Genomic DNA, 18,608 nt, shown 5'->3' on the forward strand with positions numbered 1-18,608 from the left:
ATAGTTTAATTTAGTGTTTTGCGATATGGGGGGCCGGTGGTTTAGGGGTTAATAGGTTAATTTAGTGGTGGTGATGTGGGAGGCCAGAGGTTAAGGGGTTAATAACTTTATTTAGTGGTGGCGATGTCGGGGAGCTGCGGAATAGGGGTTAATATCTTTATTATAGTGGCAGCGATATCGGGAGCGGCAGATTAGCGGTTAATAACATTATGTAGGTGTCGGGGGCAGCATATTAGGGGTGTTTAGACTTTGGGGTTATGTTAGGGTGCTAGGTTTAAACGTAACTTTTTTTTCCCCATAGACATCAATGGGGCTGCGTTACGGAGCTTTTCATTCCACGATCGCAGGTGTTAGGCTTTCCCCACTTTCCCTCCCCATTGATGTCTATGGAAAAAGCGTGCATGAGCACGTCAAAGCAGCGCTTGTATTTTGTGCTGTATGGAGCTTAACGCAACCATATTGCACGCAAAAGGCGGCTTTTTAAAAACTTGTAATGGCAGAGCTTTGGAGGGTGAAATAACGCAACTTTTGTTGCGTTTGTTTCGCATCCCCTATAGCGCAAAACTTGTAATCTAGGTGAATGTAAGTATTGCCTTTGTAATAATTCTTAAGTGGTCTCAGAATACTGACGCGGCACCTTATAGAATCTCGCAAGCCCAGAGAGCATTAGAGAATTGGGCCCTTTGTATGAAAACATACGTTTGGTTTATATACGAAAGACATTTTGTGCCACTTATATGTAATTCTAGTATGAATCCTATTAAGAAATAGTAAAAAACACACAAATTATTTTCTTTTTGGGCATTTTATTTATGTGAGGTTGTTGCTGGGCCATAAACAAGGGTGAATATCATTCCACTGAATATCACGCCAGTCTGTTACTTCCTATACAACAAACATTAGGAAGAAAGCCATTTTATAACAATGTAAAACAAAGACAGCAGGAAGTGCCAGGAGATATATAACCTAATAAAATTATTGGTGTTATTGTTGGATTTCATGACCTTTCCTTGCAAGTTTCTGTCACATTGCTCTATCTAACATAAACTAAAAAAAAAAAGCTTCCATGAGCTAACAAAAGGTAATGGAACCTCACTTCCTGGTAACGTTGTGTCATTTCACTCCAATTTTAAATTCACCTGTTGCAATATGGGAGTGTTATATATGAGCAACATTAATTCCCTTAGAGATGCTAAATGGCTCCAGCAGGGGGCGTGTGCAGGTGCTAGTTACCTGAAGCACAGGAGGGATGTGATTGGCTGAGCCTCCTCCCATTAGTGCAGCCTGCTAGGCTGGAGCATCACCTGTTAATAAAAGCACAGACAGGGCAGGTGATCTCACAAACAGGTGGATTTGCTTTGGGGTCAGCACAAGTTTTTCTTTCTTTGCAGATTTATCAGTTTGTGTCTCAGGATACCACTTATACAGTAAGTTTATATATCTGCTCTGTTTTTGGTACTTTATTTTAATGGAACTGTATTGGCAAATGTTATAATATGTGTTTGGTGTTGTAATCCCAGATATATAAATCCATTTCTAATTAAGCATAATGTTCTAAAATTTGTGCTGGAAATTATTACTATATATATATATATAATGTATGTGCCAAGCTGTCAGTAAACCCTTGTTTTGCCTATATTTTACTTTTCTGTTTTTCTGAGCTTCTTTCTTAATTTTATTATACCATGTAGTACTATTTTGTCATTAAAAGGTTTTCCTGTGTAACTGTTTGTTTTACACATCTAAATGGTTTAGATGTATTGTCAGGTGGGGGGCAGTGTGTGGTTTCAGGTGGAAAGGGGGGGGGGGGTGTAAAGCCAGTTACTGGGCTAACAGACAATAAGGCTACAGCTGCAGTTTGTTTGGATAAGAGGATTTCAGTCTGTGGGGAAACTGGTCATATGTCTGCACCTTATATCTAAACTAATCGTTCTATTAGGAATATATAGGCTGACATTACCTGACAACCTATTTGCCTATGTAAGGTCACAGAATTCAGACTTTATTCTGAAGTGACATTATTAGAATGTGTTGTGTTTATCCTGTTGCCTGCAAGGAGTTAAGTACCAGCTACTGCTCTGTGGAACGAAAGGGGTTACGCTAAAAGGTTTTTTTGTTTAATGCCATAGTGCAGCTGTTCCCAGAAGCATAATCTGACCTGTAAATAAGTAGCTGTGGGTATATCAGATTATTCTTATTCAAGAACAAGTAGTGGGTTAGGAATTTCAGGCCATCTCTCTGAGTTTAGCAGATGCAAAACTAGATCTGGCTCCATTTAAAGAAATACAGAAAAATCTCACGTCTATAAAAACGCTCCATTTAAATTTGCTTCTTCCCCCTCCAATTATGCTTTGTTCTCTTCATATCCCTTGTTGAAAAAGTATATGCACATATCCTACACTAGCAGGAGCTAGCTGATTGGTGCCTGCAAATATTAGTCTCTTGTGATTGGCTAACTCTCAGTACTGCAATGCTGCTCCTTCAGCAAAGGATAACAAGAGACTGAAGCAAATTTGATTATAGAAGTAAATTGGAAATTTGTTTAACATTGTATCTTTTATCTATATCTTGAAAGAAAATTGTGGGTGTTTCCTGTCCCTTTTAAACTCAAAATTGCACCCCCATAAAGTTTAATTTAAAAATATAAACTTTGCTTTTACTATAATTACCCCCCGTGGCAACAGTGTATGCTGTGGAACATATAACGCTGACCCTCCTACATGCTTCCAATGAAAGTTGCAGGGGCTCATTTATGTTTTCCTGATTGGCCATGACAAAGGATGTGAAACAATATTTAAGTGTGACCTACGATTGCAAAACAATGCAAATTTTATTAAATTCATTGTAAATGTTTAAAACCTTTACTTTACATACAGGCAGGTCTCTTGTAATGTGATGATCTAATATGTAAACATTATGTGTAACGGGACACTAAAGATGTTAATGATGGATAAAAAGATTAACCCCTTAATGACCACAATGCACCCTGTATGTCACTGGTCGTTAAGGGTTTTTTCAGGACATAATAGCACAAGTCTAGCAAGAACACGCTATTAATACCCTCCCTCCAGAAGGCTTTGTGGAATAGAGCAGTCTTAACGCTGGTGGCAAGACCGTGCTATAAAGCAATCAAGTCCCAAAAAAAGGCCAGCGACATACAGGGTATGTTGCTGGTCCTTAAGGGGTTAAAGGTGCACTTATTCAAACTATAAAGGAAATGTTTGCTGTGATGTCAAGTGTTCAGTGGCTAGTAAGGGAAACTCCCTTGCTTCTATTGGTGGATAGACAAACCCACACAAGCATAAAAACAAAGGTGGTGTGAGGGCAGGGGGTCCCCACCCAGAAACATATCTGCTTAAAAAAAAAAAACACCCCAACAAGGTGCCCACAACACTAGAGGAGTTTTTTTTTTTTTTTTTTTTTTTTTTTTACCAGTAGACAGATGGTTCTCTAGCCCAGTGATTTTTAACTTTTTTTTTTTTTTTTTTTTTTTTTTTTGCCGTGGCACACTTTTTTTACATTAAAAAATCCTGTGGCACACCACCATCCCAAAACTTTAAAAAAATCACACATTGTAGCCTAATACAGTATATATATATATATATATATATATATATATACACATACTGTATGTATTGTGCTGTTATGCCATGCCTCCTACAAACTACCCCTGCACTGGGAGTAAAAAACAAGCAAAGTTTAAAAAATATGTCACACTGTTGTCAGTCTGCCGCGGCACACCTAAGGATCTCTCACGGCACACTAGTTGAAAAACACTGCTCTAGCTACATCACACAAGGCTCACACCTGTACCAAGTCTGACTGGGGTTGTCTCTTTTCTTGGGCTGGAAATATACTGGCCATGCCCATTAGCATATATTTACATCAAATCAATCCTAGCAGTTATAAGTTATTTATATTTAGAATCCAACACACTTGGAAAAATTTCCCCCATCATAGGATATATATTTATTTTATTATTCTTTATTTTCTATGTTTACTTAAACTTTAACCACTGTCTGGGTGTAAATACTAAGTCTGACCCTTAAGCAGCACTGCTCTTGGGATCTCTGCCCATACATTACTGGACCAGCTGAGGTTGTGGGTTCAGGCACCCCCCAGCCAGACACTGAAACAGCTGTACTGAAACCCAGAGAGAGTGAAAGGGACACGTTGCTTATATGTAGCAGGTTCTACAGATCCTGCACCTCCTTCCAACTGTAGCACTTGCATTCCCCTACCCCATGCAGGGGACATTGCCTTGTCTGTGTGGGGTCACTGTGATCTTATCCTGTTGACCAGCTCTAGCTCCCTTTTCATGACTCAGCTATAACCCCCCCCCCCTTTTCTGGCACACACTGCCTAAGGGGTACCTACCATTAAGACCTCTGAAGTAGGGTGTGCTATAGCGGGTAGAAGCAGCTAAAGTTACCATAGAGCTCATGTATGGAGTTAAAGGGACAGTCTACCAGAAAATTATCCAGCTAGTAATCAATCTGTCCCTAGGCATAATACACGCACTTACCATTGTTTTCAACTAATAGCTATAAATACAGTATTTGTTTTGCATGACAAGTTATTTTTAAAGCTCTTTCATATGCACATTGTATAAAGTGTGTTCATGTGTATGTATGATTTCCCAGCAGAAAAGTCGTCACTGAACATTAGGAACATGAAATGGACTTTCACACACTATGACTCTTAAATTTTTTTTTTTTTTTTTTTGTCAAGATCTGTAAATGTTCTTAACTATTCTGTGTGATGGTTTCCTGCAATGACTTGAAACTGAGTCAAATATGATCAATAGCTCAACCAGAAGGGTTCAAATGGCTGAAGCACTGAGACTCTTGCACATAAGGACAAATGTCCCAATGGGCTCTGCCTTTTCTGGTTTATTTTGCCTCTGTTATCTGCCATTTAGAGAGGTTACCTTTTGAAACCTTAAAGGGACATGAAACCCAACATTTTCTTTCATGATTTAGATAGAGCATACAATTTTCCAATTTGCCTCTTATTTAATTTGCTTCTTTCTCTTATCTGTTGCTGAAAGGTTAACCTAGGTTCTAGCTGCTGATTGGTGGCTACATATAAATGCTGATTGTCATTGGCTGACCCATCTGTTCAGTTAGAAACCTGTAGTACATTGCTGCTCCTTCAACAAATGATACCAAGAGAATGAAACAACTTAGCTCATAGAAGTAAATTCTCTCTAACTAAATTCAAACTCTGTTATAGAGGATGTGGAGAATATGGTTCATCTAGGCACGTAGTGGGATTGTAGGGGGATGAGACACCTGGAACCAACTAAATAAGCTACTAAGTAGGGTACTTGATGAACCTGTGACTCTCACCATTGCTCAGGCACTTATGAATCAAACACTTAACCAATTCGATACCAGAATTAACAGGTTCATTAAGATTTTATCCACAGTTACCAGAGTATGCATAGCAAGACACTGGAAGGTGGGTCCTGCCTGGCAGGAAGTCTTAGATAAGATACATATACTATGTCAGAGTAGCTTGGATTCAGGGAGACACTGACCAATTCCATAAGACATGGTTCTATTGGATTATGTAGAACTCTCCATAAGTTGACTATCAGACCGAAGCTAAAATGACTATGGGAACGTTGCGTTCTCTCTTTGGTCTATTTTTCATTGCTTGTGAACTACGGTAATTACATTACACCAGTTGAATAGATTAGACTCGGATGAGGACCACTATTCTTTTGGTTAGCGTTGTTTGCTTGTTTATTTTTCTTACAAAATTGAAAAGTCTTGGAGATATATATATATATATATATATATATATATATATATATATATATATATATATATATGAGAAGCGGGGCCTTCTCCAGTGGGGGAGAATTTGTTACTGTATTTTGGGCATTCGTGTCCACTGGGTGGGTGTTCGTGACACTGGACTCTGATAGACTATCCGCCTGACGATCTGCATCTGTTTTAAATAAGACTCACAAAGGCATGCAGCATTTTAGTCTGCAAATGGCACTGTAACACTGAAACTGTATCCCTCCAATACGAAGATAGAATGTATATGATATTTCTTACTAAGCACCAAAATAAAAAGTATTTTAACATAAATTGGCAAATCATGGCCAACTTTTTTTTTTTTTTTTTTTCTCACCATTTTGCTGAGGTTGGCTAAGAATGATCTGGGTTCTGGTTTTGTGTATATGATACAGGTTGGTACAGGGAGAAACTATGCACCTTAGTTTGTATTGAAATAAATGGACTCTAATATGACTTTGCCTGGTCTCTTGACCTCACTTGTTGCAGAAATATGAATTAGACAGTGGTCATCACTAATAACTGAGATGCTTTATAAGTATTAGCCTTGCTGCAGCCTGTGACCTACTGGGTTATTAACTATCACTTGCTGAATAATAATTAGCACTAAATCACATGAGAATATGATCAAGGACACAATAGTTGCAGGTATTATAAATAATATTATTAAAAAAATAAATAGCAAGTACAGATCATTCATTCCCTTCTTGCTATTTTCCTGCAGTAAATAAAGTGCATTTGTTCTGTAACAGCAGTGCTGGGGCTTTAACTTATTTTCCTTTTCTTTCCAGTTGGCACGATGGGTTGCTACTCCTTTATCAAAGTGATGATGATTTTATTCAACACTCTTATATTTGTAAGTATTGAAGACTTTCCATCATCTACTGCTCAAATGCTAAAGCATCCCTTAACGATTTGATTAATAGCACATTATGGATCTTGTGATCCACACTGTTATTAAAGGTAACTGTAGTAATTACACACATCATGGCATTATCATGTGGGGTCTGTATGATACAAACTCAGTCATATTAACTTTTAAATGGTCCTGAAATCCTCAGTTTCTTTCATGCTTCAGATAGATAATACATTTCAAACAACTTTCCAATTTACTTCTGTTATCAATTTTATTTTGTGGGGTTTTTTTGTTTTTTTTAATGAAGCAATGCACTCTTGGGAGCTATCTGAACACATTTTGTAAGCCAATGAAAATGGTCATACAAGTTCAGCTAGCTCCTGAGCCTATCTAGATATGCTTTTCAACAAAGGATACCAAGAGAATGAAGTAAAATGGTATGCTCTTTTTGAATCCTGAAAAGGAAAAAATATTTGCATTTCATGTCCCTTTTTAAGCCAGAGCAGTGGCAATGCTTTAATTTCATTATGTTGCAGCATATTCTGGTCATAAAGGGGCTAACCCTCTGCCAGTGCACCAGTGACACTTGATATTTTCTTGGCTGCCCAATAAAAGGGCACTGGTGCCTCCTCCACACAACTGAGGGGTTAACCCTAAGCCCTACCACACATTACCTGCTAATGCCAGCCACATATGTTTGTGATGGGAGGTTGATCACCAGTAGGTTTCACTTATTTACTGCTTCACTGTCCCCTGTGTGCTCATCTTGCTTCCTCATTAGAGGTTTATTCCCTGGCTGTGACCAGATGAGTAGAAGTGCCTGTCTCACTTGGACTATATCTTTATACAAACACTGGCTGATGCCAGTTTCCCCCAGTCTCACTATATCCTGAACACAATGTATGTAACACTAGTCATAGGAGACTGCTGGCCTATTCTATATAAATAAAGAGAGAGGGCAGAACAAAACTCACAGTTGCACATAACTAAACATTACCAGGTGTGGCACATCCTACAGCTAGTGTTTTACTTGTCTGATAACAACGCAACTTATGCATCAGCCTATAATACACCAGGACGTCCAACTCTACAGTGAAACATGTCTGATATTAAGTAAAAGTTATTATTTCTCTGTTCTTACACCCCCCCCATCCAAATATAATTTAACTACAGATGGTGACATAACAATCCAATCTTTTCTTCTCCCTACACAGCTCGGTGGAGGAACACTGCTGGGTATTGGAATCTGGGTGGCTGTGGACAGTAAATCCTTCTTAAATATATTTGGTTCAATATCTGCTGATGCCGCTGTCCAGTTTGTAAACGTTGGGTACTTCCTGATCGCCATTGGTTCACTTCTTGTTATCTTGGGCTTCCTCGGTTGCTGTGGGGCTCAGAAAGAAAGCAAGTGCCTCCTACTGATAGTAAGTGGCTGATACTTTCCTGTTCATATGTATTAGGTAGATCAATACATAGGTAGCTGGCAGCTGCTAATGTTCTGTGTCAAATCAATTTTAACAGAGGCTACAAAATGGAATGAGTGAGCAGAGCCCTGTGCTTATCGCAGGCATTAATCAGTATGTAGGAAAGCCTTATGCTTATCGCAGGCATTAGTCAGTATGTAGGATAGCCTTATGTTTATCCCAGGCATTCTTGAAGTGCTCCACAGTATTTGTCTTTGTCACCTCTATTGGTGAGGGATTCATAAATTAAACCTCCCTTTCTATGCAAAATATTTTGTAGTTTTGCTTTTGGCTAAGATATCACCGACTTTGTTCCAAATCCTAAATGTATTTTGTCTGAATCCCCAGTGATTATCTAGATATAGATGTGATACTTTATTGCCAAAATCTGCTCTCCTAATATAACAACGCACTTGTGGGGTTTTTTTTGTTTTGTTTTCCTGCAACATTGTACATATATTTAACACAAACTCTCAGGATGTTTTTCAGTTCAACTATTATAATAAAAAAATATTTTTCCATATACACTTCTATTTAAAGGGGGGGAAAAAACTAATTTTTAATCTTTTAGAAATCAATTCATAAGTAGAACATCAGCTAATATGTTTTGTCACAGGTTGTTGTCTAACTGCTAGGTTTTTATATATTCTGTATAAATATAGAACCTAATACATTTTTTTTTTTTTTTTTTTTTTATTCATTTTCAGTTTTTCTCCATAATACTGATTATCTTCATTGCGGAGATAGCTGGTGCTGTTGTCGCTTTGGTTTATTCCAATTTGGTAAGAATATTTAGTTTGTTGCCCAAGCGGCAGACAACTCTTCATTGTCTTGCACATTTTTATTATAGATAGATCTATATATATCTCTATCTATCCCCATAAAGTTTATAACCAACCATTTCACATCACAAAAGACCTCACATTAATGAGGGTTTCTATAGAGTAGCAATAAGTGGCACTGCCAAAGCCACACCTTGAGTAGCCAGTCTGTAATTATTTAAACATTTACTGTTTTGAAAAACTCTTCTCGGCTTTAATTCTCATTCAGATACCAAGATTCAGGGGTACTGCATTGTGTGTACTGTCGGGCATGGAAGATACCAGCACATGTGTTATATTATATCCATCAGTAACATAATATGAATAAATCTGTTTTCTACACTCTCCATCCTTCAGGCAGAAAGCATCCTTCAGCCTCTCCTGGCGCCGGTCTTAAAGAATGACTACGGAAGGAAAGACGATGTGACCAGATCCTGGAATATGACCATGCATGATGTAAGGACAATTCCAAGCCTTGTGTGTTTTTTTTTTTTATATAATTGCCAGCCTTCTTCCCTTCTCTGACTTTTTTTTTTTTTTTTTTTTTTTTTTTTTTTTTTTTTCCCTCCTCCTTCCAGTTCAAGTGCTGTGGCTTCACTGGGTACAGTGACTTTGACGGTTCCTATTACTTGAACCAGACACGCATGTACCCATCATACTGCTGCAACTCCAATACATCAGCCGTGTGTTCTCAAGCGGCTGCAAAAACCGCCAACGTTGAGGTACAGTCATCCTACATGTTTTATCCTATGTCTTGTCAGTTATCCTGCACATCAGTTCCTTGTATAGCAATAAACTGACCTAATGTCTTGTAGTTTTCTAAATATAGAACCATGTAGGGTTTTTTTTTTTGTTTTTTGTTTTTTTTTCTCTCCTGCTGAAAAAGTAAATACAACCTCTGCTACTTTCCCAGTAGGGACAATCCTAAACATGAAAACAGTTGGTAGATTTTCAGTATTGAACTGGGCCTAGACTAGCTAGTGCCAGTGGTGACAGCTTGTAACTCTTGGGTAAATTATCACACAACCAGGTCCTCATTATTACACTATAAATGTTGTTGTTCCTTAAGTCTCCTGTTAGTTAATGATTTGTTTGTCGTCCCCCCCCCAGGGTTGTTTTACGTCGCTGTTGGCACTTATAAAACAGAATGCAGCTATAGTGGGAGGTGTTGCAGCTGGAATCTGTGCACTGGAGGTAAGTAGCTAACTTTGTCTTTTGTAGATTTGACTTAGACAAAATTCTGGTGTCTTGGTAGGATCAGAACCTGCAGTCAGCCAGCCACGTTTTCCTAAAATGGTCTGAACATACAAAATACAAGAGGTGACTTTCCTCATTATATAATCATTGGGAAGTCACATCAAATGTCTGCTTCACTGTGACCTCATCAAATGTCAAGATTCCACCTTCCCTTTTAACTTTCAATTATTTTTAAACTATGCCTGGAAGAGGTTTCCTAAGGTGCTACCATTGTGGAGATTCCCCTGGACTTTGCAATAGTGCACTAGTTTTCCCTGGCAGTCAGATTCATGCACTTTATATGGTTCACGTGACGTGAGCCGAGAAATGGCTGCTATCATATTGTATTGTATTTGATAGTATCATGGTAGATGTTGTTGTGTTTTGGGTTTTTTTTTGGGGGGGGGGGTTTAACAGCACGATTCACTCAGTGATAAGCCCACATCCTTGTCATTAGGGAACTCACAAAATCAGTCTTATTGTATAGAGTCTCCCCAGTGGAGTGTTTGCACAGTGACATTTCATTTGATACATGTGGATATACATTAGTTGTTGTTGCTTTCAAACTTGTAGCTACTAGATGTTTAAATAAAACTGTGAAACACAAAAATGTTTTGTGATTCAGAGCATACCATTTTAAAGAGTTTCCAATTTACTTCTATTATCAAATTTTCTTAGTTCTCATATTTTTGTGTTTGAGAAACCTAGGTAGATGTCTGGAGCTCTACATGGCAAGACAAAGTGCTGCCATCTAGTGTTCTTACAAATGGATAATGTTATCCATTTTACTTAATAATCTAGGAATTTTTGAGACTGGGTTTGTATTGGTGGGTAATATCCTTGATTTTTAAATCTTTTGTGACTGATTTATCTGGGTGGTTCGATGTTTGCTTTATCTCGCAGCACCTAAAACCACAACCTGTTGTGTGTTTAATACACCCTCTTCCTGCCATAAGGGGGTAAGTGTGCCTTAAATGGTGCAGGTCGGAAAAAGGGAAATGAGTAGCTGCTTTCCCTTCTGTCATGCAATACAAACATTGCAAATTTGTGTTCTATAGATAATATGGACGTGTGGTAACTTAAAGGGACACTGAACCCAAATTTTTTTTTTCTTTCGTGTTTCAGAGCATGCAATTTTAAGCAACTTTCTAATTTACTACAATAATCACTTTTTCTTCATTCTCTTGCTATCTTTATTTGAAAATGAAGGCATCTAAGCTTTTTTTTTTCTCAGTACTATGGACAGCACTTTTTTTTTTTTTTATTGGTGGATGAATTTATCCACCAATTGGCAAGAACAACCCAGGTTGTTCACCAAAAATGGGCTGACATCTGATCTCACATTATTGCATTTCAAATAAAGATACCAAGAAAATGTTGATAATAGGAGTAAATTAAAAAATTGCTTAAAATGTCATGCTCTATCTGAATCCCAAAAGAGAAAAAATGTGGGTTCAGTGTTCCTTTAATCATTACTGAAGCGATGGGCACCTTTTTTATTATGTGGCCTTTGTCACTGCTCTTGCATCCTCCTGTACAGGGTAACACACCTACTGCCTGGATGTTCCCATAGGCGGGTGACCTAATAGTAGTGTCTCCTTGCTTAATTGGGGAAAATTATACAGTAAACATCCTATAATTTTAAAGCTTTTAAAAGACAGTGGTGTGTCAGGGCTAGCATGAGATATTGTGCTGCTTGGATCCAAGAATGAAATGATGCTGCCCATAACTCATCTAGTACAGTCTTAAGTCATTGGGTTTTCAAGCCTGTCCCCAGACCTCCCCCAGCCGGACAGATTTTGAAGATTACCTTGGATGAGAGCAGATAAAATCAGTTGATAATTTCACCTGTGATCTAGCTTAGATATTCTCAATATCCTGGCCTATGAAGGAGTCCTGAGGACAGGTTTGAAAACCACTGGTCTAAATGCATAGTCGGTAATCTCAATTTAGTTCAGCAGAGTGGAAAAAATGCAGAACAAATTAAACAAATGTGTATTAAAAATAAAAATAAAAAAATTCAATAGCATGAACTCTGGGGGGCGACATACACGTGCACTGTTCTCTTTCACATGCTGGTGGTGCCTCAGTGTGCATATAAAGAGAATATATATATATATATATATACACTAAAGTCAGAATCTGCACTCTCAGCTCTCACATGCCACTGTGGTCCCATGGTCCTCCTCATCTGGTTCAATTTTTTTACATTTAGGTAGAGCATTTTTCTCCTCCCAGATATCTACAGGCTCACACGAATCTGTCATGCAACATTTCTCTAAAGCACCAATGTCAGACATCCCAACCTGCAAAAACTCATTTCAGGGAGGTGGCTTCTCCCGCTACTGCGCCTCCACCCCCCCTCCCCCTCCCAGTTATATATTGGACACCTTGAAACCCTAAATAAGATAGACTTTTCATTAAAATAGCTTCCCACTAAAGTCACATAAAAAAGTAGCTTTATTGCACAACCACATACAACAAACCTATTTTCCAGTGATCGTACGCTTGTTGAGTGCTCAAATATTTTAGAATACGAAGTTTAATTACGTGCAGTAAATAAGGTAGTATTTGTGTTTTATTTTATTAAAATCAGTGGAGGCTTTTTGGTTACTGATGCAGGCTTTGAGGGTTCTATAACGTCCCAGGAACTAAAGGCATTCCTTAAAGAAACACTTTTCAGGATTTGGGCCACATTGGATCATAGTACTTGGAGTTTCAGGGAGATTGCATTCCATTTGCTGGCATCAGGGAGACTCCCTGAACTTCAGGGAGAGTTGGGATGTCTGCAATGTCTAATGTAGTGCTATAGATACACAAGATGGTCTTTACTTTATTTACGCATGTGTAGAAACCAAACAATAGCTCTGCCTTCCTTAAGCTTATTAAGTATGGTCTACTAATATAAATACATAAAAATATAATATTCCCCAGACATGCTCAACCATCTATCCCTTTCCTGTTAACACCAGAAAAACAGTGACCAGTTTTTGCTTTAGAAGTTCCTTGTTTTTGTTCATGTCTTTATGATTTATTTTTTTTCAGCTGGCTGCAATGGTGGTGTCTATGTACCTCTACTGTCAACTAGACAAAGGCAATAGCATTCACTAACTGGAGGAAGATTTCTGTACAGTAGTTTTGATACCTGTGCTTGGTGTGAACTGGCATTTCAACACAAAGGACTGAACTTGGTGCAATATGATTACAACTGGGCTCAGCATGGAGCTTACAATTACCCTTCTTAAATGGACTCTGTCTGGATATAAATTATTAATAAAAAGTTATAAACAATATTGATCTTCAAAAACTTAAAAAAAAGTTTTAGTTGGAAGCTGTATTTTAAAATGAGACAGACTATTGGCCAGTGGAGTTTATTAATCATCCAATAGCTGACAGGCTTGGTTTACTTTTTAGAATTTCCAAGTTTAGTTGTACCAGTTATGGCATTCAGATGCTAAATCAGATATCTAAACAGGCTCATTATCTGAAGTCTCTTTTGTAGGATGACCAATGACGCTTTGTGTCATCTCTCTATAATTATTTTTTTTTTTTTTTTTTTTTTTTTATTTTGGTCTAAATCTCAGTGCCAAAACTTACCTTGTATATTTAATTGATTTTCATGTATCGGAGGAAAGAAGTGTTTGATTCTGTAACATAAAGTGTGAAGAAGCGATTGTAACAGAAGGATGCAGGATATAAAGCGGGTCTGGAACATCTCCTCTTCCTTCTCAGTATGTTTAATGACTGAAGACGTTTCTCTCTTTAGGAATATAATCTGTGATGCTACCAGTGGTATCTGCAGGCTCAGGGCTAGTCTTGTGCAGGTGCCTGCAGGGAATGTTTGTCAAAGTCATTGGCTTTTTACTATAAAACATCATAACCAAAAAGTTGCTTTTCTTTATTAAAAAGTTTCTTTTTATATACTATCCCTCAGTCATTGCTATAGCTCTGTAACTGGAGGATAAAGCAGCAGGCTTTGGTCAAACGCTTTAACCCTGCGAGCGTGTGTAGAGTTCAGACTAATAGCATTGGCCCTCACTGTATGTAAGAACCTCGCCTACTGCTGTATGCTCCTGGATTGTGTATTACAAAAGGGATGCAGGCTGTCTCTTCAGAAGCTTGAGGGCAAATTCATTATTTTGTACACTGCATGTTTGGTTTAATCCCTTTTTTACTGCTACAATCCACTTACACTGAGTGTCTAGTTTCTCACATTCAGCAGAACAGTTACTGTACAGAGGGGGCTTAACCTTTTTATGACGTCAACTGAAGATCACAACTTTATGCATTTTAGTACAAACAAGACTGTCCTGCGGTATTTAGCACATGTCTGATGTCTTGCTGTTTAGTAGAGGTACCCTGGTTGGACAATTCATCTGATATCAAACACAATACTTTGTATCTTGCACTATTTTCGTTTAGAATTCTTGAAGCATTTAACCCTTTTCTACCTGACATTAAATTATTTTCCATTTGTTATAAAATATTTTGAAAGATAATAAAACTACAAAATTAGTCATTTTTTTTTTTTTTGTATGTGTGATCTTCAAAATGTGTATTTATATATAAATGTTTGTTTAATAAAATAATTAAACCTTTAAAACTGAGGGTTTTATGATACTGAAACAAAGTGTGTATGTGTGTCTCACAGGAACGAACAACTGGCTCAATACCATTGTTCGCCTGTTCTATGGCGATTTACCACCTGGGTGCAGCTTTTTAGCCCAGTAATGCTTTTCACAGAGTAGAACTTTCCTGTAGTATATCAGTCTGATCCTGCCTATTACGGTCAGTCCAGCGGCGAAATACCAGGCAATTCCTCTCTGAACAAGGAACACAGCAACCCCAGACAATCATGCTTAGGGAAAAATCAAGTCTTTTGGTAAAAGAAAAGACTTGGGAACTGGGCTCACGTTTTATCAGAATCTGAAGTTTATCCTTTGAGTTTTAAATTTGTGTATAAGGGAGTTTCTGATTCAAGTTTGAGCTAAAGTTGGAAGGGTTAACATATACCCACTACACACTCCACTCCTGCGTGCATAGCACTAAGTGCAGGTTTTTACGTTTTGTGGCAAACCATCACAGCAGCTGAGAACAGCTGATCACCTATGGGGAATCGCCATCTGTCTGCTTCTGTGCAACGAAGAACTGGTGACGTCAGACGCTGAGTCACATGACACTATCCGCTCGAGGAGAGATACTGAGTAGGAGGAAAAAAAACATCACCGCTGCAAGACCGGGTAATACACCCGTTACATGTAAGGGCAGTATACCTTTCCATCTGACGAAAACACAGGTACAACTTTTTTTTTATAAAACACAATACTAAGTGTGTTTGGCTGGAACGTCTACAAAATACAGGTATAACCCCTCCTATTGAGTACAACACACAGCGGGCTTGTGTGTGTTTTTTTTTTTTGGAAAAGCCGCTCTGCCTTGACAGAGATTTACATCTACTATAGCAAAAATGTATCTACACTGGTAACATTTGATTAACATCGGAGAGACATTGTGTTTCATATATTTGTCTGCAACTATCAGTATTGAGGTATATATTCAGAGTCTATATATCTATTTTTATATATATATATATCTAGTTATTTAGAATATCTATTTACCAGAACAGACATTTCTGACCTGTTAAATTGAAAATAAATGTCACATAAGTGCTTTATTAATCTAGAAAATTTATTTTACTGTTGTTACAGGGAGACGTCCCTTTTAGTATTTTTTTTTTATTATATTTTTTTTAATAAATATTTGTTACAACCTACAGTGCTGATATCTTTGGCCTACAGGCTCTCTCTCTCTCTATATATATATATATATTTTTTTTAACTTTATACTGCATGTTTCTAGACAATTTTGTAGGGATATTCTCTTTTAGGGAGGCATTTGATATCCATTTCCTAGCGCACACCTTTAATCTGTTTGCTGACATATATCACACACCCCACTTTATTAGGTACACCTTGCTAGTACCGGGTTGGACCCCTTTTGCCCTCAGAACTGCCTTAATTCTTTGTGGCATAGGTTCAACAAGGTGTTGGAAACATTCCTCAGACACACACACACGGCTAAAGTAAAATAGTGAGTAATTGTGAACCTCATTTCCATATCATACCTAGAATCCTCTGCTGCATTGGAAACAATGTATTCAGAAGTTTTTCTGTGTGAAAAGTAAGTATTCTGACTTGTCTAGATTTGTAAATGAACTACACAATGAGTTATTTTCTCTCTCTCTATATATATATATATATATATATATATATATATATACATATACATATACATACACACACACACACACACACACACACACAATGTAAAATGCCAAGCATTCCACCGTATATAGTCCACAAATGACCTGGGTGCAATCCAAAATTTCAAGGTATATAATCTCATAGGAATGGGCACTCAGAGTTTAAAATATAATTTTAAACCCTGTGAGTGCCCATTCCTATGAGACTATTTTATATATACATATTCATACCTCCCAACTCTCCCTATTTGAGAGGGACAGTCTAGTCCTTGATTCTGAGCTCTCTTCTTCTTAGCCGTTTGTTCCACTTTAAAGAATTTTCCTTAGTTCCACCCACAGAACACCCAGAAACGCCCACTAAAATAACTCATGATCCCTCCCCTTCCAACACAGCTCCACCCATAAAATTCTGAGGGGCTCCTATCAACCTCATGTGTCCCTCATTCTAAGCCACAAATGATGGGATATACACACAAAATAACTAAGAATGAGGGAGAATTTAAGCTATGGGCAGTTTAGTATGCATAGGCATTTGTTAGCTGCTGAAGGTGGAAGTGGGTGGCCACTTGTGGACTTTTTTGGTGCTGGATTGATTCTCATGAAAGATCACCACACTAAGATCTGTGAACTAAATAATTTTTTTTCATGAGTATGAACACGAGAGGAACCAATAGGAGATACATTGAAACAAACTAGAACATACAAGCATATACCATTAACTAGGTTATCTCTAGAAGATATCAGGAGAAAAAATGATAATAAAGTAAATAAAACTCCAGTTCTAGATAGAATACACCCAATTGTTTTAAGGGAACTTGGTACTGTTATAGACAAACCTCTACTCTTAATTTTTCAAGACATTATCCTCAAGCATAATACCCAGTGGGGGCTGGTGACTTTTGAAGATGGGGAGCACTAGCCCCGCCCCTCAGATGGCTCCGCCCATTTTACACACACACACACATATATTTATTTAAATGTTGTATTTTATTATGCCCCATGTACTGATGACATATAAACTTGTTGCATATGAACAGAACTGGACAAACTTATTTAGGAGCTACCTTTATAGTGACAATATTTATCTACACCTTATGGACTATTTCATAATGTGGTTGGAACGTTCTGTGTGTATGTATATATATATATATATATATATATATATATATGTATTAAGGAGGCTTGGCAAACTCTAACCAGCATTCCCCAGTGTCCTTGTGACACTTTAACCTCCCTGCATTCCCGCACCACGCGCCTTCCTGTAAGAGGGAGATAAAATGAAGTCACCATGGTAACGACCAAGGCGACTCATCTCCTTCCCACTGTCCATTAGCTCATCCCAGCTCATCCTTGGCCATGACGTCACCACCCGGCAATGACGTCCATTTTCACGCTTCTGCTGTAGGGAATAGCAGTTTGTTTACAGCGTGGGGAAATTAACGGTCACTGATGCCTCACGTTCATGCGTGGGGAAACATGTTATAGCTCCCCTGAAACTTTAGTTCCTGCTTTGTCTGTCTGAGCCAAGCACCAGAGGAATTCAAAACTATTGTGTTTAAACATCTATCACCAATAAAGAAACCATGAAAATACATAACGTGAAACACAGAACATATACTATTCATGTGGCAAATTACAATGCAATCTGAGTTTAAATTTAACCCAATATTTACTAAGTTATCCTACCAGAGATAAGGTCTACACGTCACAAACCTTTCATATATCAATAGAGAACTATCCAGTCTGCAACTATGGGCCCGGTCGGCAACCCCCCCGATTGTAAGTAGTTACGCCCCTGCCTCCTCCCATACACACAGCAGTCAGCTCTTAGTGTGAGAGTGTCACGTGACAGCTGGCTCTCACTCATACACTAAGAGCTGTGCGGTTAGGAAGGCTATGGGCTGGCCTGTAGGTGGCGCTGAAGGCAATGCAGTTTTAAAGTGGAAAGTGCTTTTGCCTATACTTCTATCTATCGCACTGCAAAGCATGTGCGATAGATAGAAGTATTAGGCAAAAGCCCATTCCACTTTCAGTCTAAAGATTTAAAAATAACAATTTTAATGTTTTTTATTCAAAACTGCAGTGGAGCCTGGAGGATTTTTTTATTTTAATAAGCAAAAAAGGTTTAAAAATGTAATTTTTTTTTTATTTTTTATTTCT

The 18,608-nt window shown here is 37.9% G+C and overlaps 1 protein-coding gene across 1 annotated transcript; it reads left to right on the forward strand.

Annotated features, from left to right (window-relative positions):
- The first annotated feature begins 1,311 nt into the window (after positions 1-1,311).
- TSPAN1 (tetraspanin 1) lies at positions 1,312-14,701 on the forward strand. Its single transcript, XM_053693414.1, has 8 exons — positions 1,312-1,427; positions 6,602-6,666; positions 7,881-8,090; positions 8,837-8,911; positions 9,308-9,406; positions 9,529-9,672; positions 10,061-10,144; positions 13,232-14,701. Exons 2-8 carry the CDS (start codon positions 6,610-6,612, stop codon positions 13,295-13,297), a joined length of 735 nt encoding a protein of 244 aa, XP_053549389.1. The 5' UTR covers positions 1,312-1,427; positions 6,602-6,609; the 3' UTR covers positions 13,298-14,701.
- Positions 14,702-18,608: the final 3,907 nt, after the last annotated feature.

The sequence above is a fragment of the Bombina bombina genome, chromosome 10 (assembly GCF_027579735.1).
Source record: "Bombina bombina isolate aBomBom1 chromosome 10, aBomBom1.pri, whole genome shotgun sequence".
NCBI classification, from domain to species: domain Eukaryota; kingdom Metazoa; phylum Chordata; class Amphibia; order Anura; family Bombinatoridae; genus Bombina; species Bombina bombina.

Excerpts from the sequence above, each read along its gene's own strand:
- TSPAN1 (XM_053693414.1), top strand. The coding sequence starts at position 6,610 with ATGGGTTGCTACTCCTTTATCAAAGTGATGATGATTTTATTCAACACT. Across the intron at positions 9,407-9,528 it reads GGAATATGACCATGCATGAT|TTCAAGTGCTGTGGCTTCAC; the intron begins GTAAGGACAATT and ends TCCTCCTTCCAG. Across the intron at positions 9,673-10,060 it reads CAAAAACCGCCAACGTTGAG|GGTTGTTTTACGTCGCTGTT; the intron begins GTACAGTCATCC and ends TCCCCCCCCCAG.